This window comes from Pelophylax lessonae, assembly GCF_965119305.1.
Source record: "Pelophylax lessonae genome assembly, chromosome: 5".
In the NCBI taxonomy this organism is placed as follows: domain Eukaryota; kingdom Metazoa; phylum Chordata; class Amphibia; order Anura; family Ranidae; genus Pelophylax; species Pelophylax lessonae.
Genome location: NC_138772.1, coordinates 118,765,967 through 118,786,809, shown reverse-complemented (window position 1 = coordinate 118,786,809; position 20,843 = coordinate 118,765,967). Strand labels below are relative to the sequence as shown.

The 20,843-nt window shown below is 41.0% G+C and overlaps 1 protein-coding gene across 1 annotated transcript in view; it reads left to right on the top strand.

Annotated features, from left to right (window-relative positions):
- Window positions 1-20,843, top strand: part of DLEC1 (DLEC1 cilia and flagella associated protein) — a 114,487-nt gene that overhangs the window by 77,709 nt on the left and 15,935 nt on the right. Inside the window, exons 27-31 of the mRNA XM_082258049.1 lie at window positions 731-882; window positions 1,055-1,170; window positions 4,380-4,450; window positions 12,223-12,446; window positions 13,952-14,116. Coding sequence (XP_082114175.1) covers window positions 731-882; window positions 1,055-1,170; window positions 4,380-4,450; window positions 12,223-12,446; window positions 13,952-14,116 — 728 coding nt within the window. The remainder of the gene's footprint in view (window positions 1-730; window positions 883-1,054; window positions 1,171-4,379; window positions 4,451-12,222; window positions 12,447-13,951; window positions 14,117-20,843) is intronic.

Here is a 20,843-nt window from a genome sequence, read left to right as displayed (position 1 = left end):
CAATACAAATAACAAAATAAAAGTACAGAAAAATAACCAATGATAGGCTAGTGAGGGGGCAATGTAAATCATCAACCATTGCAACATATGGGGCATATTAACACAGAATATTATCGCCCAACATTTATCTGTTGTGTGGAAGGACCTCAGACTTTAGCTTTTATACCAGACAAGCCAAAGGGAAGCCAGCTTCCAAAAAATAAAAAAGAGAGAGAGAGAAGGCATTGAAGGAATAATGCAAAAAAGTGTGTGTGCAGGAGGGTTGGGGGGTGTATGGGGTGCATAGGAAGATGGTAGGGGTGAGGGAGGGAGTAGGAAAAGAGTGTACAAAAGATATATCAACCAGTACAGCAAAGTTTCATTTCATTTTTACCTTATGTTGTTTATAAATGCAAGGTTTTTTTAGTGAAGGGGAATGGCCACAAATAAGAGGTCAGGAAATATTATAAATTTAAATAGATTACCGTTATCATATTACCAGCCCATTTTACTGCATAGACAAACAAATTTGTTATCACAGGTATCCATACAAAAAGGTCTCCTAATGCGATTCTTCCATGCAATGACAGTTGTTTGAATGGCAGCTTCCCTTTGGAAGTGGAAATGGAAAACAAAATACTATATATTTCTCTTAAATGCAGTGTAAGACATAATATATTTAGGGAATTTTAGACATTGTGACATATTGGAAAAAATAAAAAAATAATGTAGGTCTGTTGTGTGCTTTTAGATACAAGATCAGTAATATTATCAGATGGGAAAGGAGCTGCTTTTATTGCTCAGCCAAGCTCAGGAATACTTGGACCATTCCAGCAGATGTCGATTAATGTGACTGCTTATAACAATATGTGGGGAGAGTACTCAGATCAACTTGTATGTATGGTATGTGTTACTATATGTGTACCAAAGGCCTAAGTGTTTCTTTTATGAATATAACAGAAAGAGAAATAGCAGGGAATATATAGAATAATGAATATCAGGATTTGCATTTTGGTCTTTGCATTTCAATGTTTTTATAATGATGTAAATCAACTCTGTACATTTTTGTCTTTAGGTTGGAGATCTAATCCCTAAGGAGATTCCTATGAAAATTAATGTAAAGGGATGTCCCCTCTACTTTCAAATGGCAGGGCCAAGACCTAATCACCAGACAGAAGGTCCTGCATTAAGGTATTTACCGTTCAAGCCCAATTAATAACTTGTAGCAGGACTGCGAGTAAAGCCCTATACAAATGTCGGGAGACATTTGCCGGTACAAAAAATACCGGCTGACATTCTGCCTGTGTGTATGACTTCTTTCGGACATGCATGCTGGAAAACCAGCAGCCGACTAACTCCCGATCAGCATTTTCAGCCAAAGGCAGAGAGCGCTAATCAGAGTGTTCTGGCGGGGGGGTCGTCCCCCTGTCAGAACACAACAGCTCTGTGATGGAGATCGCTGGACTAGCCTTGCATGGTTAGTACAACAGCTCACGACTGGAGCTGTCAGTTTTTTTTCATGCAACCCCGCGGGGTGTAGTGGGTACCAGGCTTTAGGCAAAAAGCTAAAGTTTCCCAAAAACATGAGATAACAGTTAAACAAATACTACATGCGCTAAGTGTACCTCCTGAAATATTTGATGTTAGCAATAGCTGCACTCACTGTATTGCATGTATCAATACCAAAACACATATACCAAGAAAAAATTTCCACTGTCAATAAAGGTGCCTAAATGTCATCCAAAAAAAATTTGAAATTAAGTGTTATCACAACCCCAATAACTATAAAGTGCATATAAGTGCTTAAAGGAAAATTCCTTCAAAACAATCCATCACTTATATAAACCACTGAAATTCATTGAATTAAAAATAAATACTTAAAAGAAAAAAAATCATAAAATTTGCGCTATCATGCAAGAAATATAATTTAATCAATTTCTGTGGTTTATAAATGTGATGGATTGTTTCGTATGAATTTTTCTATAATTACTTATTTGCACTTTATAGTTATTGAGAGTCTGATAACACTCAATTTCAGTATTTTATGTATAACATTTTAAGCTTTAAGCACTTTTATTGACAGCGCAATATTTTTTCTTGGTATATGAGATAACAGTTGCCTGACCTTACTGTTTTTGGCTGGATTCAGCAATAATCTCATGTATGTAGTTTCCTTGCCTGCCCGTTGCAAGTCCACTCTTGGGGGGAACAATTGATTAAAAGGTTTACCAAATCTGGTATAATATCTATTGCCCCCCCCCCCCCCCAATAAGCAATAACAGCAGAGTTTGCCAGAGCTGCTCTTTTTCTGTCCCTCCATAGCAACATGACACATATTGTGTGACATGTCTCATCCAGCTTCTCTCATAGGTTTATAGGAGCCTTATGTCCACCTACATGTGTGTGTTGTATTTAGATGCACTGTTTGGAAGAAAATATTATATTTAATAATGTTTAGTACATCTTAAAGGCCGGAATTACAGTAAAACCTTGGTTTGAGAGTAACTTGGTTTAAGAGCGCTTTGCAAGACAAGCAAAATTTTCAAATAAATTTTGACTTGATATACAAGCGATGTCTTGATATACAAGTAGCCTCAAGTCACAGTTGAGTATAAAAGAGAAGAGAGGCGCCTATAAGTGTAGCAATATGGTTACATTTAATGAAGGTACAACATTTAGCAACTCACATGGTTGATGATTAAAAGGGGCACATCTAAGTATGCAGGCATCCGGGGTAAAGCTGTCCACATAGACCATCCTCCGCACCGACATCTACGTCACCCCTTCCATGCTGCCCCTCGCTTTCAGATCGCTTTACTGCAGGGTGGTCTTCCCGGTCAGGATTACAGACTGGCAGCAGGCGGTGTAGAAGATAGTCTATGTGGACAGCTTTACCCCGGATGCCGGCATACTTAGATGTGCCTGTTTTATACATCAACCATGTGAGTTGCTAAATGTTGTACCTTCATTAAATGGAACCATATTGCTACACTTAGAGGCGCCTCTCTTCTCTTTGATACCCTGTAGCTCCTGCTGCATTTTGCTTCCAATCCCCTTGTGGAGGCGCTATTTGTGAATGGACATTTTTTGGTTACACAACCTATCGTAATGCTATAATCTTTTTATATGGACTATAAATTGAAGTATTTATGAATAAATGGTTGTGGAACGAATCATCCGAGTTTCCATTATTTCCTATGGGGAAATTCGCTTTGATATAAGAGTGCTTTGGATTACAAGCATGGTTCCCGAACGAATTATGCTCGCAATCCAAGGTTTTACTGTACTGTATATTTGCATGTAAGTTAAAACTGAAAGATACAAATCTGTTATCCATAAATACACAATATATCATATTGATGAATAGCATACCTTCTGTACTTACATACATATTTTTACTTTCTTGAGTTTTCTGTACAAATACAAATGGCAGAAATTTGGTATACTTTTTATGTAATGTATTCTTTGCGTCCAACAATGTCTCCATCATTTTTTTTCTTATTATCAAAATTATATTGGCCGAACAAAAGAAATCAAACAGTTTTTACCTTCAGTGCAATGACTAGAGAAATCCCTCATAATGGGCTATTGTATTCTGAGAGCTGAGAGCACTGGCTGTTAGAATACCCTAAAATTGCCTGCAGCTGATTGGCTGCAGCCGCTCTTTGGCCAACAATTTTGGACCCAGATTCTTTGACAACTTTCACTCTGCTTTTGCTGACTTGGCAGGACACCCACTGTAAGAATTTTGGACAATTCCTCTGAAATGCATTTATCTGGTAGGTATAGCTTTAGAACATATCTTCCTGGAAAGTAATACCACATATTTGGCTTGATTTACTATGGTGTGAAGTCATGTTATGTAAACTTGTGTTTGTTTTTAACTTCCAATCAAGTTACAGTGTATATGTCATTAACAATCACACTTCACATGAACCAACGGAGCACGCCAGCATAGAAAATTACATTATTTTAATAGAAGGGTATTGGTTTCTTGCCATGAATTTAAATTTTTTTGCTGCTGAGCTCCCTCATGTGACCAAAAACCTAGGCAAAAATCACATGGTCTCTGGCTATAAAATTTTAGCAAACACTGGTGGCATTGTTTTTTTTTATTAAGCTGAACTCTTTTACATGTATATTTAAAACCACTGTAAAAAAAACTGCAGTTCTTTTTTTTTTTTTTTTTTTTTAATTGCCCTGCACTTGGTAGCGTGACACACAGACTCACATCATCTCTCTTGACACTTTAGTAAATTAGAATGATTACTGGTATACATGATACTAGAATACCCAATTTACTGCTAGACAGTATATTAATGGTTAAAAAAAAAAAAAGAAAAAAAAAATATATATATATATATGACAGTAATATATGATAATGTGTTTATCTTTTTAAGGTTCGGTACACATGTGTCTGGTGGAGACACCATTTCTCGCTGCATGCGTATTAACAATCCAAGTCCTTTTGGTGAGCATTTTTTTCCCCTATGAATGAGCATTATATACTGATGTGGGTTAACAGACACTGCTACTATCTACAGCTATTAATCAAATGTTATGACGTAGATCACATTTTTCAAGATTTGGCATCCAAGCCATCATGTCCCACTGCACAACATGTGACAGGACAAACAATTCTAGTTCTCCATCACTTAGCATAAAGTTTAGCAGAATATGGGCTAGACAAATATGGTTTAATTTAACCACTTGAAACCAGGCCTTTTCTGGATCTTTTTGTTTAAAAGTTTAAATCAGTATGTTTGCTAGAAAATTACTTAGAACCTCCAAACATTTTATTTATGTATATATATATATATATATATATATATATATATATTAGCAAAGACCCTAGAGAATTAAATGGCGATCTTTGCAATATTTTATGTCACACAGTATTTGTGCAGCGCTTTTTCAAATGCAATTTTTTGGGGAAAAATACACTTTAACCAGTTGCCTACCACCCGCCGCAGTTTTACTGCAGCAAGGTGGCTCGGCTGCGCGAATCAACGTACCTGTACGTTGGTCACGCACGGAGGTAGGGAGAACGTGCACGCCTGCCGACCCAGCGGTGATCGGATTAGCTCCAGAACCGATCATTCTGATCACACTGATTTATGACCTGGACCTGCTGATCGGTTCTGGTGAATCACAGAATGTTCTGTGCCTGAGTAATGTAAACACAGGCACAGGAAATGATGCAATTTCCTCTCCTGGAGCCCTTTTCAGTTCCAGCGTGAGAGGAGAGAGCATCTACCGTGAGTACACAAGCGCTACACTGACACCAGTACACATAGGCACATTTGTCTCCCCCTGATCACCACCCAGTTAACCCTTTCACTCCCTGTCACAGTGTCACTATATACAGTGTACAGATAATTTACTGATCACTGTATTAGAGTGACTGGTGACTCCAGTTAGTGTGAGCGGCAGTTAGTGGTAGTTAGTGTCTGTCCCAGATAGGTTTAGGATACCCTCCATATATCCCCTAATAAACATTTAACCCCCTGATCACCCCCAGTTAACCCCTTCACTGCCCCGTCACAGTGTCACTATTATAGTGTACAGATCTTTTTTCTGATCACTGTATTAGTGTCACAGGTGACGTCAGTTAGCGTTAACGTTAGTTAGCATCATCCCAGGATAGCGTCAGATTGCTCACCACATATTTAGTAATACATTTTAACCCTTTGATTGCCAGTAATACACACACACATACACACTAAATACCTCCATTACTAGTATAGTGCCTGAACGGATAAATATCTTTGATCAGAACTATACTAGCGTCCCCAATAGTATAGTATAGTGTTCCCAAAATGCAGCGTTAGCAGGATCAGCCCCGACACCTGCCAGCACCTGCGTTTAGCCCCTCCGCCCAGCCCCCAAGAAGTGCAGTATCAGCAGATCACTGTCACCTCCGATACGCAGCACACAAAACCATAGCATTAGCAGAGTCAGGCCTGGTACCTATAAATTTATTGGCCAGAATGTCCAAACTGAGGTACACTAGTAAAGAGGCTTACATGATTCTGAGCATGACCGATGAGAACGATGGGGAAACTTCACTGTCAGAATCAGGCTCAGTGTTCGAACCTGTAGAAAGCAGTGGCACCCTGACAGATAGCTCTGACAACAGAGTAGTGGTCCCTGCTAAGGTCAGGCGTACCCGACCCCATTCTTCTGTTCCTGAGGTGCAACAATCGCATGTTTTTCTTATGCAGCAGAGTGTCAGTACTAGTGCCGCTCAACCTTCTGGTGAACTGGCAAGCACCATCCTGGTTGTAGTCAAACCAGCACTGCAGTAACACTTGATGATGTGGCGAGTCCCTTAAGTGCAGTTCAAGCTGGTGCAGTGGCTAGCACAAGTAGTGTCCCACAGCCACCAATAATTCGAAGACAGGCCTGTAGAGTCCATAGTGTCCTTCCTGATGCACTTGCAAATCCTGAATCCTGAATCCCCCATTCACTGGCCAACTCGGAATTCAGGTGGAAACAGCCGATTATACTCCCCTTGGTTTTTATGAGCTGTTTTTTACGGAAGATCTGTACAGATCTATTGTGGACTGAAGCAATTTATATGCTGATCAATTTATCGCTGCAAACCCAACTTCGACCCTTGCCAGAGAAATTGCATGGAAACGTAACACTGTTTCCTAATTTAAAACCTTTCTGGGCCTATCCATCATCATGGGCATTACTAAAAAGAGTGAGTTGCGGTCATATTGGTCCACTGAACCAATTCATCATATGCCCATGTTTTCTGCTGCCATGGCCAGGACTAGATACAAGCAAATCTTGCGATTCATTCATTTCCATGACAATGAACTCTATCGTCCTCGGGGTGACCCTGGATATGACCGGCTCCACAAAATTCAGCCCCTTGTAAATAACTTCAACCAAAAATTTGCAGCCTTGTATACGCCCCAACAAGCTGTCTGCATTGACAAAATTTTCTGTCCGCCTTGTTTTCAAACAGTTTCTTCCCAGCTAGTGTGCCAGATATGGAGTCAAGATGTAAAAGCTCTGTGACAGGCTATAGATGTAGATTCTGGATTTATGAGAGAAAAGATAGCAGTATGGAGCCCCCAGACTGCCCAGACTACCTAGGGAGCAGTGGCAAGATTGTTTGGGACTTGGTGTCACCCTTATTGGGAAAAGGGTACCATTTATACATGGACAATTACACGTGCCACTTTTTAGTCACCTTTTTGATTCTGGAATCGGCGCATGTGGCACCGTGCGACTTTATTGCCGGGGCTTCCCCCAGCAGCTTATGGATTCCTGACTTAGATGGGGGTAGAGAGCCTGCTTGAAGTGTAATAAATTGCTTGCATTGAAGTGGAGGGACACACGGAATGTTTTCGTTCTGTCTTCCATTTACGTAGGTACGACTGTCCACATTACAATGGTGTTGTTGAGAAGCTCTTCTGTGTCCAGGAATACAACCTTAACATAGGAGGGATAGATTTCAATGACCAGATGATGTCTCTGTACTTAATTGCCCGTAAGGCCAGACGTTGGTACAAAAAAGTGTCTGTATATTTATTCCAATTGGCTCTGTTGAATGCTTATGTGCTATACAAAACATCAGGAAGAAGCGGATCTTTCCTAAAATTCCAGGAAGAGATCATCATAGATCTTCTGTATCCAGAAGGTGCTGCGGCCCAAATTCACAATACAGATGCAGTGAGCCGGCTGCATGAGAGGCATTTTCTGGATGTCCTCCCTGGTACCTATACCCAAAGAGCACCCCAAAAAAAGATGTTGTGTCTGTAGAAAACGTGGATATAGGCGTGACACCCGCTATTTTTGTCCCTCCTGTCCTGGCCAACCTGGTCTCTGCACCGGGGACTGTTTCTGTTGCTACCACACTCTAGTGGAGTATTAGTATAGGGTACAGCACAGCACAGTCTAGGGCACGCTTTCACACAGGGTCTCGAAAGATGTTAGATGGCTATTGCATTTTGAGAGACCCTAGCCTGGAACATTTAAACATTTTTTTTTACAGTTACAAAAAAAGTGTAAAAAAAAAGTTTAAATAAATAAAAGTAATTAAAAGAAAATAAAAATGCCATGTCGTTTTATTGATTTATTTTCTGTTCTTACTGTTTTACTGTATACTTTATAATATACTGCTAAACTGTAATGTTTTATTGTTACTGTTTTTCATTGTTAACCATAGTTTTCTTTGCAGATACCACCATTCTACTGTTTACTGTATACCATTATATTGTAATGTTTTATTGTTACTGTGTTCTATTGTTAACCATCGTTTGCTTTGCAGGTACGCCCATCAGCTGCAGCATTAATTTGTTTATCCTGACAGCGTTTGCTCTCAGCATATACGTAAATCAATGATTGCAGCGCTGGAGGAGGTGATTTCACCACCGCAGTTAAAAAAAAGAGCATATATGGCGAAGCATAGGGGATGAGGTGGACACAGAGGGCTGATTTCCCCTATGCTTCGCCATATAGTTTTTAACACTTTTCTTGGCAGAGATTTATTCATCCACATCGATCGATGTGAATGGAGGAATCTGTTATGTTCTTTTTTTTTTTCAGCCCATTGGCCGAACGAAAAAAAAAGAACATTGCATGTATGCCCATCATTAGAAGTGGGTGGATGCTGGGAGGTCTAATGGTGGGCATGCCGCACACTTTCTGGCAGAGATGTATTCATCCACATCGATCGATGTGAATGGAAGAATCTATTAGGTTCTCTTTTTTTTGTTCAACCCACAGGCTGCATGAAATAAAAAAAGAACCCTACAATAGATGCCCAACAAGAACCAGCAATGTACTGGTACGTCGCTGGACTTTGAGTGGTCATACTGGGATGATGCTTGCAGGTGTAGGCATAATCTTGGTATTGTTATATACAGCCAGTGTTTGGCTTTCATGTAAAAGCAATCCTAGAGGCTAATTTAATTAGCTGCTAGACTGCTTTTACAAGTAGTGGAAGGAGACCCCCCTCCTCCCGCCACCTTCCACGGTTTTCTTGGGCTCTCCTATCCCACCAGGTAACCCGAGACTGCAGCCAGTGGTTCCCTCAGCTGACCAAAGAGCTGATCCGAGATCAGAATGGTTCCAATCATATCTATAGCCTAAGATAGCAGAAGCTATAAACATTTCATGACTTTGTTTCGCCAAATATAAAAAGGCGCCATTGGGAAATTGGGAAAGCATCTTATCACACCAATCTTGGTGTGGTCAGATGCTTTAAGGGCAGAGGAGAGATCTAGAACTTAATATAAGAATTTAGGGTGTAATTCCACATATACATATATATTTTTTTTGTCATATTTCAAACACCTGTGACAAAAAAAAGTAATATTTAATGGGCTCAACATGCCTCTCAGCAAATTCCTTGGGGGTGTCTACTTTCAAAAAAGGGGTAATTTGGGGAGGGGTTTTGTATTGCCCTGCCATTTTAGCACTTCAAGAGGAGATCTTGTCTAGAATTATTGCTCTCACTCCTAACATTTGCGGCGACATCTCACATATATGGTTTGAACACCATTTACGTATGCTTGCACGACTTGCGTTCACTCCTGCATGAAGAGATGGGGCGCTTTCCTATTTATTTTACTTTTTTTTTTTTTACACTGTCCCTTTTATTTATTTATTTTTTTCATCACTTGTATTCCTATTACAAGGAATGTAAACATCCCTTGTAAAAGAAATAATGATGACAGGCCCTCTTTATTGAGAGATCTGGTGTCAAAAAGACCCCAGATCTCTCATTTACCTTTAAAAGCAAAAGATCAAAAAAATATATTTTTTTATATTTTTGCATAAAAAAAGAAAAAATTGACTATGGCCCAGGAACCGAAAGTGACATCAGACATGGCTCCGGTCCTCCAAGGGCATAGAGACAAGTGGCAGTCATCTTGGCCTCCCTCTTCTCCATACCCAGCTACCGCCAGGATTGGATTGCTCCCAGGCTTCACCGATTGGTCAAGTAGGCCTGGGAACAACCAGGAAGCAATGGGAGAGGTGGGGGCACCCTTCTTGCTGCTTCAAAAAGTGATCCTGCGGTGAACTTGCCTGCGGGACCACTTTTATCTGAAAGAGAATCGGCCATAGTAAAAAATATAAATAGCTAGCTTAAAAATTTAAATTTAAGAAACACTTTAAAAACACATCAGATCTCAATGGGGAATAATATTATGCTGTATAATATTGATATAGACTGGGTAATGTGTTAGGAATAAAAGGATGCCACATCATTTGATGGACATGAAAATGATCAACCTACAGAGGGCTGAATTCAAAGACACCCTGAAAAGCAAAGTTAAAAAATGGCTGGCTAGTCCATTTATTGCAGCAACTTAAAATGGTACTCAGTAGTTTGTATGGCCCCCACTTGCTTGTATGCATGCTCACCACGATTGCATAAATGAAGCACAAACCTCATAGTGAAGCGTGATAATGCAGTATATTTAAACCAACTTTAATTTAAATGAAGTATTGCACATACAATTAGGCAGGTAAAAACAAGCAGTATGGTACGTCACACTCAGACTCCTCCCGACACATTTCCCCAAAATTGCCATCCTCGGGGATTGGAAGTCAGAAGAAAGATCAGAGAATGGGAAACTTCGGCTGCAAAATAAAAAGCCTATTGGTCTTTAGTAAATCAACCTCATAGGTGAAATGTATATAAAGTCAATGACACCAGTTTTCCCCCACCTAACCTGAATCTCACACACACCACCCCCCTTTCCCCCACCACCTTTGTCCACTACCCACCCCCTCTTTTTTCTTTTTATTTTCATTATTCTTCTCCCTATTCCTCTTCTTTTCCCTCCACATTTTGCTCCCCACAGGGGACCCTCTTACTATGCAGGTTCTCTTTAGCTCCTGAAAAAGACCTCAGCTTTATTGCTGGGTAAATCCAGGTCAGTCTTGTTAAGGTTAGTTAATAGTTCCTACTAATGAACACCATAGATACAGGCAGATTTTCAATTTATTTGATATATATACAGTAGAATGGCTGATATTCAGGGATAGCAAAGGCAAGGTTTATATAAGAAGAAAATCTGCAGGTCAAGAGTATCAGAAATGTATTACAGTAAAAATGAGGAAATATGCAGAAGTATGGGGAGGAAAGAAGTAGTAGGAAGAGAGGTGAGCTGTAACCAGTAAATAGTCGAAGCAGAATAGTGCGTGGCAAAAAAAAAAAAAAAAAAAATGTTTTACAGTAAAACCTTTGATTGCAAGCATACTTTGTTCCGGAAGAGAACTCCTATATCAAAGCGAATTTCCCCATAAGAAATAATGGAAACTCAGATGATTCGTTCCACAACCATTTATTCATAAGTCCTTCAGGTTATAGTCCATATAAAAAGATTATAGCACTGTGATAGGTTGTGTAACCATAAAATGTCCATCCACAAATGGCAGCCTCCACAAGGGGTTTAGAAGAAAAATCCAGGAGAAGCTGGAGTATAAAAGAGAAAAGAGGCGCCTCTAAGTGTAGTAATATGGTTACACATGGTTGATGAATAAATGAGGCACATCTAAGTATGCAGGAATCTGGGGTAAAGCTGTCCACATAGACCATCCTCCGCACCGCCGGCTCTCAACAATGTCAGTCTGCAATTGTGACCAGGAAGACTACCCTGCAGTAGAGTGATCTGAAAACTAGGCTTGAATCGCTCGTGGAGCACATTGTGGAAGGGATGACATCGATGGCGGTGTGGTGGATGTCTCTGTCGGCAGCTTTACCCCAGATGCCTGCATACTTAGATGTGCCTGTTTTAATCATCAACCATGTGAGCTCCTAAATGTTGTACCTTCATTAAATGTAACCATAGTGCTACACTTAGAGGCACCTCTCTTCTCTTTCATGCTCAGCTGTGACATGACGCTACTTGTATATCAAGACATCGCTCGTTTATCAAGTCAAAATTTGTAAAATAAATTTTGCTTGTCCTGCAAAACACTCTCAGACCAAGTTACTCTCAATCCAAGGTTTTACTGTATATATTTTATATATATATATATATATATATATATATATATATATATATATATTGTTCCTGGTTAGGGGTCTACACCCCAAAAAAGGACCGATATTCCTCAGCAGCACCTGAGACTTTCAAATGTCTTCAAATGTTTTCAACTAAGTTATTCAGTCATCTGTCTAAATCTTTCCATAGGCCATTGAAGTTTGGAATTGATGATTTATTGATAATAAATGTGTAGAAATCACTTCTGTCATTTCATAACTTTCAGACATCCGCCTAGATTGGGAGACATACAATCGAGAAGAGGATAGCTCCAAATTTGTAGACCTTGTACTGTTGTATGGAGACCCTTTCCCTCTAAAGGACATAGATGGGAACGAAATTATGGATTCCAGTCTGGATACCCCAGAAAGTGGCAGCTCATCTCAAGACTGGGATAAAATTCCCAGTACATCTGAGTCATCGTCATCAGTTTCTCTAAGAAGCCCCAGTGTAAGTATTGAAATAAAAGATCATTCTGCCCAAAATTATTGTTACAATTATCAATGTTTCTGGTCAACCAAACCATAGAATTTTATATATCTTGGGAATTCCCAAATAAAGTTGTCTTTATCACTATTTTCCATACATTCTCCATACATTCTCAGGGCTTCAGATCTACATGGTCTTGACTGGGGAGCCAGCAGTCACTTCCTGGTGACTCACAGCACATGCAAGATTGATGGCCTGCTGTGGGACCGGTCCTGTAGCCTCTTGGGATGTGTGAAATGATCCCAGGAGACTGCAGGCAGGTAAAGGAGGATGGGCTGGGTATTGCGGACCAAGGTGATGTCCTCGTCGAGGAAGTGGGAATTGGTACCACCAAAAAAGGTTTTCACTCCTGAAAAACAAACTTCCATTTCTTAATAGACTAGGGGGAGGAAGAGTATAAGAGGAACTTTTGATGTTCAGATAAAGGTCCACTTTGCATATAGAATATAAAATACATGAGAATTAACATAAGATCGACACCTCCTTGTAATGTTTGTTGTGGGTGGGCAAAACCATAATTCATAACCAGTGATGACATGACAAACCCTGAGAAACAGAAGATACTGCTGTGTAATTCAAGCAGCTTGCTGACATTGGTGGATTCTGTGAGCTTTTTATTATTGTTATTATTATTAGAGCCCATTCACATTAGCGCGACTTGTCAGGCGACTTGTCAGCCTGACAAGTCGCGCTCGGTCGCGGCCCATTGATTAGCACAGGACCCGTTCTAATAGGAGCGACACAAGTCGCTCCGACTTAGAAAAAGGGTCCTGTACTACTTTGGGGCGACCTGGAGGCGACTTGCATAGACTTCCATTATGTGAAGTCTCTGCAAGTCGCGGTGCACAGCGGTACACTTGACTTCACAGGTCGCCCCCCAAAGTGGTGTCGCGCTAGTCTGAATGGGCTCTTATTATTATTATTATGATAATACCCGTAATAATAACAATAATATTATTATAAAAAAAATATTTTCACAGACCACATAACCTAACCACAATGCAATTTTAGAAACACAGCAACCTATTCTGTGACAGAATAACACCTATGGGTTTTAATAGTCATACACATGCTAGAATTAAAAAAAAAATCTGGCCTATAAGAGGCTATTCCTGCTCCTCTTTAGCATGTCCTGACGGAGTAGGTTCAAATTCAAAGAAAAGATAAATCTCTGCTCCCAGGGTTGATCAGGACCTTTACTTTTTGTTCTTCATGCATCACTTGGAAAAGATCCAGTAGTGGAGATGAACTCATACACAGCATGAGGCTACTAACCCACAATGATCCTAAAGCAGGGAGAGCACGCCATGTGTTTTGGTAAAATAAATTTGTTTTTCACCAAAATAAAGCAGTCCTTCCAACTTCAGAAAATGACAAGCAATATTATTAGGTATTACTTCTAATGATTATTATAAATGTATGTTTTTGTTAAGATGTGGATTATAATGTAAATGTTCTTCCTTCAGCAAACAGTCGGTATGGAACAGATCATGGAGGCTGAAGAACTGAGTGACAATTACGATGACCAAGAAAGAGAGTTCTCTCCAGAACATAAGATCATTTCGGTCATTCTGAGACCTCACGAAGGAGTGGCTTCTGATTACCCTTATTCCATCACTCCAAGACAGACAGTAAGCCAAAGGTTTTCTTGTTTAAATTTATTATTAATCCTATACTATGAGTAAATTGGCAAACACAGCACCATGCGGTAAACTCATGGTGCAGGCGTTGGTCTACATTTGTGTGTCACCTAATACTATATTTTGTGTTCCCTCCTGTATTAAAAAAAAAAAATTCCCAAGCTTTACCTATCCTCTTCCCCAGCTTCTTCCTCTCTCCAGCACTGCTGGGCCTGTTCAGGCAAACTGACAGTCATGTCATTCTGCCCATTTTATGTGTGCAATATTATTGAACAGTACAGGTAAGTCTAACATCTTTTTTAATTTAAAAGCAAAAAATAAAAAATAAATAGCATTTAGGATCACTTTAACCACTTAAGCCCCGGAAGATTTTACCCCCTTCCTGACCAGGGCCTATTCTGCGATTCGGCATTGCGTGACTTTAACGGACACCTGCGCGGTCGTAAAACGCTGTACCTAAACTAATTTGACGTCCTTTTTTCCCACAAACAGAGCTTTCTTTTGGTGGTATTTGATAACCTGTGTGATTTTTTGATCATGCGCTAAAAACAAAAAAAGTGAGTCAATTTTGCAAAAATAACAATATTTTTCAATTTTTTTTATATGAAATTCCCAAAAAAAAATGTAAAAATCAAAATTTTTTAACATTTTAGGCCAATTTGTTTTATGCTACATATGTTTGGTAAAAAAAATCACAAAAAGCGTATTTTGATTGGTTTGCGCAAAAGTTATTGCGTTTACTAACTAAGGGAAAGATTTTTGTCATTTTTGTTGTTTTTTTTTTTTAACGAGTAATGGCGGCGATCTGCGATTTTTTTTGCGGAACTGCGACATTGCGGCGGACAGATTGGACCCTTGACTGACATTTTTGACACTTTTGGGGTTACCAGTGACATTACTACAGTAATCAGGGGTTAACTTTTTTGAGAGGGAGGGGTTAAGTGTGTCCCTAGGGGCGTGTTTCTTACTGTGATTGGATGTGGCTTGATGTGTAAGAACAGAGATCAACAGTCCTACATAGCAGAACCGTATGATCTCCATTCTTACACAGGGAAGAATGACAGGCGGCTTTGTTTACGCCGGTGTAACGGACGATTGCGAGTGCCCAGCGGACATCGGGTCCGCCGGCACACATGCGGGGGGGTCAGTGACCGAGCGGAGCGCGCCTCCGGCAGCGCGCGCTCGCTCCCTAGAGCCTCACAGGCTAGCAACATAGACCTACGTAGCTTTGCCTGTGAGGGGCTGACCGCCGCCGTAAATAGTCGTGCGGCGGTCGGCAAGTGGTTAACTGAGCAAATACTGTTAATTACCACCTGCTATGCTGTTTGCAGAGGATGCCCTAGGACAAGTAATAAGACACATTATCTCTACTGTATATACATGTACAGAATCGTGTGGCTCAAAGCCTGGTCAGCTAAAGCTGCCTGTAAAAGACACCTCACATGTATGCCCTTTGAAGGATTGTGATGAACTTGACTAATTCATCAAACATGTCACAGGACGAAGGTCGTTTTTACACAGCTAATTCCAAACCCCCCCCCAGGAGCCAATGCCTCTTTCAAACGCAGAGCAGCTCATCATTCTACCCAGGCTTTGTCATGTACTTTGCATCCACCATTTGTGTATGAAGAGTACAGATGGCAGGAGACAGAGGAGGATCCAGGAAAATGAGCTGCGGTCAGGGCAAGTGGCAGACAAGTACAAGCGGAAGACAAAGTCAGGGTCAGTACAAAGGAAGTCAGACACTGAATACACAAAACACTGGGAAAACCGGAGCTTGGAGAGGGGCTGCAATGAGCATGTCATATAGGGAAGTAAATTAGGATGTTGGCCAGAAAGTGAGAAGGAAATATAAACCCACAGTTTGCCGGGCAAAGCCCATAGGTGAGCATAGAAGCCAAAAAACTTAAGTGAATAGAATCACAGGTCTAGCAAAACCACTGCAGCAAGGAGGTAAGAATTACATAGGAAGGAAGCTTCAGGCTAAACCATGACACGTATTCCCATTTATCCATTTTTTTCTGCACTTTGCAGTAGGAGACAATCACTTCAAGTTTGTTGTCTTTTAACATATTCTCTGCTCCCAGAGTATTCACAAAGGTCCTAGATTTTTCTTTTTTTTTTTATCCCTTCTAAAGAACTGGGGGCATTCTCCTGAAGGACTTATCTTCCTTACTGTATGCAAACCTCCACATGACAATTAAAATACTCCAAGCTTTCGGTTGAGTGATCAACTTCCAAAAATCTGTTCTCCAGCCGTTTCCTCACCTGAAATACTCTGGTGTGACTTTGGACACATCCCAAGCAAGTTTTTCCTTCCAGAGAAGAAAATGTTTTCTCTCTGAGCTCATGCCTGGGAATTGAAGTTAAAGAGACATCCCTTAGTGAGATTCCCCACAGGCCTCACAGTAGCCTTCTTCTAGGCTATTCAATTCCCCTATTATCAATTGGAACCTTTCCAAAACAACATCTTACTGACATGGTACAAAAATGACCCTTCTTTCAACCTACCAATGCGCCTGTCCAACCAAGCAAGGAATTTCTTAGCCTGGTGGATCTTCAGCCCAGCCTTGACAATGAGAAAGTCTTTCTTTCTTTATCTCCGGAAAGTGAGAACAACAGATGATGGTCCTTCAGGCTGACAAGGAGTGTTCCAGTCCCTCACAATCCAGGGAACATATTCATCAGTGGAGGTCAAGCTCCCGAACAGCATCCTTGAGCTCAGAGCAATGAAGATGGCTCTGCAGCACTAGACTCCCCTTCTGCAAGGACACCCCATCAGGGTACAATCAGTCAACACCATGGCTGTGGCCTACATTAACCATCAAGGGGATACCAGGAGTCATGTAGCATTGAAGGAAGCAAGCCAGATCATCCTATGGATGGAGACTCAACAGTCAATGATCTCTGCTGTCCACATACCAGGAGTAGACAACTGGAAGGTGGATCACCTCCACTGTCACAGCCTGACCCAAGGGGAATGGGCCCTTCACCCTGGCATCTTCAGTCTAATATGTGAGAGAGAGGGGACCCCAGATGTGGCCTCCAAATTCAACAACAAGCTACCTCTGTTTCTAGCCAGGACCAAGGATCATCTAGAAATTGCACCAGATGCCTTGATTATCCTCTGGTCTCAGTTCAGGCTAATCTGTTTCTTCCATCCAGCTCTACTTTGTCTGCTGCAAATAGCAGAGCAAAGGAAGTGATTTTCATTGCATCAAGCTGGCCTAGATAAACCTGGTACACTGACATACTAAGATTACTAGGAGAGGACCCCTGGCCTTTCTCCTACAGTATCTCTCCTACGCTCAAGTGGTATGCGGGAAGGTAAGTGGTCTTATGTGATCTTCGTTATTAAGGCTTAAGTTCTTGCTGCCCCCTCGGGACCAAGGGTATCCAAATATACTGCAAAACAACAACAAAAGAAGGGCGCGCCAACCTTGTGCATTTCCGCTAAAAACGTTTATTTAAAATAAAAAAAAGCAGCATACATTGTACTCACAAACGCATGATAATTGCACGCATGTAAAAGAAGTCGAACAAATCGCCTCAAGGACTGCTGGGATACACCGATGATGCTGGGAGACGTGATGGCATCCGTATATGTCTGGCTGACGTGTTTCGAGGGAGAACCCTCTTCCTCAGAGCCAAAAGTACTACTGCTTTCTCCTACAGACCAGACATGTGGCATGGCTGTTAAAGCACAGGTCATAAGCGTCTCTGAGTCTGTCATTCCCACCTTGCTAAAAGCAAGAAAAGCCACTTCAAAATCTATTATTGAACCTAAAAATCCTTCTTTGCCTGGATATTTGGATTTTGCCTGGTGTGAACACAGACATCCCAGAGATAACACTCTGTCTCACATTCTGGCCTTCCTACAATCAGGACTTGACCAGAACTTGACTAAAGCATTTTAAAAGAACAGGCTTTAGCTTTGCCCATTCTTTTTAAACAAATCTCTGGCCTCACTGTAACTAATCAAAGCCTTTATTCAAGGTGTATGTCAGCTCAGGCTTTCCTCACATTACTCTATGTTTCCTTGGGACCTCGACTTGGTTCTCTCTGTCCTGCAGATACCTCCCTTTGAACCTATCACGGATATCACCTTAGATGACCTCTCCTGCAAAGTAGCCTTTTTAGTTGCTGCCACATCTGTCAGATATGTCTGAACTGGTGGCTCTCTCTTATAAGGTATCATTTCTCGTTCTTCACAAAGACAAGGTAGTCTTACACCGAAAACCATATTTTCTTCCTAAGGCAGTATCAGTCTTCCATCTCAATGAAGATATACTCCTTCCATCTTTGTGCCCTGCTCCAAAGCACCCAAAGGAAATTGCCCTTCATTGCCTGCATGTAGTCAGAATCATCACAGCATGCCCCAAAGCTACAACTTTAATCAGGAAGACAAACTGCCCATTCGCCCTTCCATTGCTCGATGGATAATACAACTCTAGACATCACTAGAACTCACTCTCTAAAGGACAAAACTCCTCCAGTCCTTTTAAGCACTCAGTCCACCAGGTTTGTTTGTTTTTCCTGGCCATTCCAGCACCTAGCCTCTGTAGCCCAGTTTTGTAAGGTCGCCACCCAATCCTCTGTTCATAACTTTTCAAAGGTTCTTGCAAGGTTCTTGCAGCAGCATTCTGAAGTTGGGTCTGTTAACCTATTAACCTTTGTTGTTGGGTCTGGTTTTACAGTTCTGTTTGCTTGTTGCCCACCCTTCTCATTCATTGCCTGGGAGTACTCAGCTTGTGTCCTGTACTCTATGATTAAGATAGATTAAGATCGATTTACCTGTAAACTGCACATCTTGGAGTTAACCCAGTAATTCTGGGTTACTCTGCATTCCTTGGTACATAAATGAGGACTCACGGAGTGGGGTAAGGTTATATGGGAGGCACCTAGGGAATATGTCCTCAAAAGCTATGCCAATGTCTAGTCACCTAAACATAATAGCCTTTAACTTAGGGTCTGTGAAGGCCTGTGTCCTCTACTGTGCTCCAAGTCATTTATACAGAAACTTAACCCAAATTCATCTAGTGGCAAGGTGAATCTGCAGCCTGGCTGCATCTTCAGACAGGAGTCCTCATCCGTTGTGAATAGTTTGATCTGGAGTATCCCACTCTTCCCTTCTCCCATCCCTATTTAAAATAAAACACCAAAAACAACCACACACCCCTGGACTGATCATTGACTGAGCCAAGAAGTAAAGTGTTAATGCCGTGAATGCCAGTGTTGCTAATGGTAACCCAGGGGGGACCCAAGAGTGTGTTATCCAGCAGTCCTCAAGGGGGCAGTGCTGCATTTAATTTGCGTACAGTTTTGCATGACCAATTGCCAGTTAAAGTAAAGCAGTGCTGAATAGCAAAAAATGCCCTGGTCATGGAGGGGATAAAACCTTCTGGAGGTCAATTGGTTAAAAAATGTTTTATGCCCAAAAGTAGAAACCTTGGAGAATAAAATGGTAGTAGTTCTCATATTTTATGTCATGCGATATAAGCCTAGTGGTTTATCAAGCACAAAATGTCAGTAAACTAATGTTCATTTTAGGGCACATAAATGCAATATATTACCAATTTTTTGGTAAACTATAAAAGATGAGGTTATGCAGGTGAGGTGAGTAAATAGATAGCCAACATGGCAAGCTTTAAAATTGCTTGCACTCCTGAAACAGCAATGAATATTCGATACCCAAAATTTTCCATAGACTGCATTTTTAAAGCCGCTACAGGTCATCAGTCTAGTGTTAACCATGAATACTGGGCCTAGAATTATTGCTCTCACTCCAGCCTGCAAGGCGATGTGTAACATGTTTAGCGCAATCAGCGTTTGTGTGCATAGGTGCCGCCGATGCCTGTGTTTACACTTGAATGTGGGGTGGACTCAAAGATTCTTTACCTAAAATTTCTTTAGGGGGGGTTAAGTGCTTGGGTATAACTTTATTTTATACCCCTGATATGTGACCCGCCACAGCAGCCAGGTAAATTGACAGCAGAAATTTGTTGATTACGGGTTATTATTAGGTAAGCGAGATCAGTGAACGGATGTTCACTGGTCACCCTTTCCTCTAATCTGCGGCACCCGGGTCAGCTGATGTAAGCATGGAGCGCACAGAAACAATGGCATGGGTGCGCAGGGTGGGGGTGAATCTTTCAGGGATGTGTGGAAGAAATCAGGCAGCTTTAGAGCCACCCGAATGCTTCCATCTGACAGTTGGGAGTGTGTGTTAAACCCTCTGGTGCTACTAAGGTATGACATACGTTAGTGGCAGCGAAAGGGTTCAACCTTAACAAATTAACCCTCCAAACTTTGCTTGCTTTTGGTCTGTGGAACCTACTATTGAAATTGTTTGTTATATCTGTTAAATTCAAGTGCAGAAAATACCTGTTGATCCTACCAGAAACCCAACAAACTCCTAACTTCCTGTAGGGACAGTGTTGAACTGGAAGCTCAGATGGTCCATGTCTGTGAACTACATGAAAGTTCCCTTCTCTAAAATATGGAAATTAGGAGATAGAGAGGCATTCTGTAGTCCTAACACACTTCCTTCGGAGGGTGATAACAATGTTTTTCCTAAATACAGTATGATGACTGAGTGCTGTCATCCTAGGACAAGTATGTTTCTCGCAGGATCAGCTGGTGAAAATAAAGGAAAAAAGCCTACCAAATGAAATTAATGCAGTCACAACATTTAAGAAGTAGTAAGCTGCAATATATT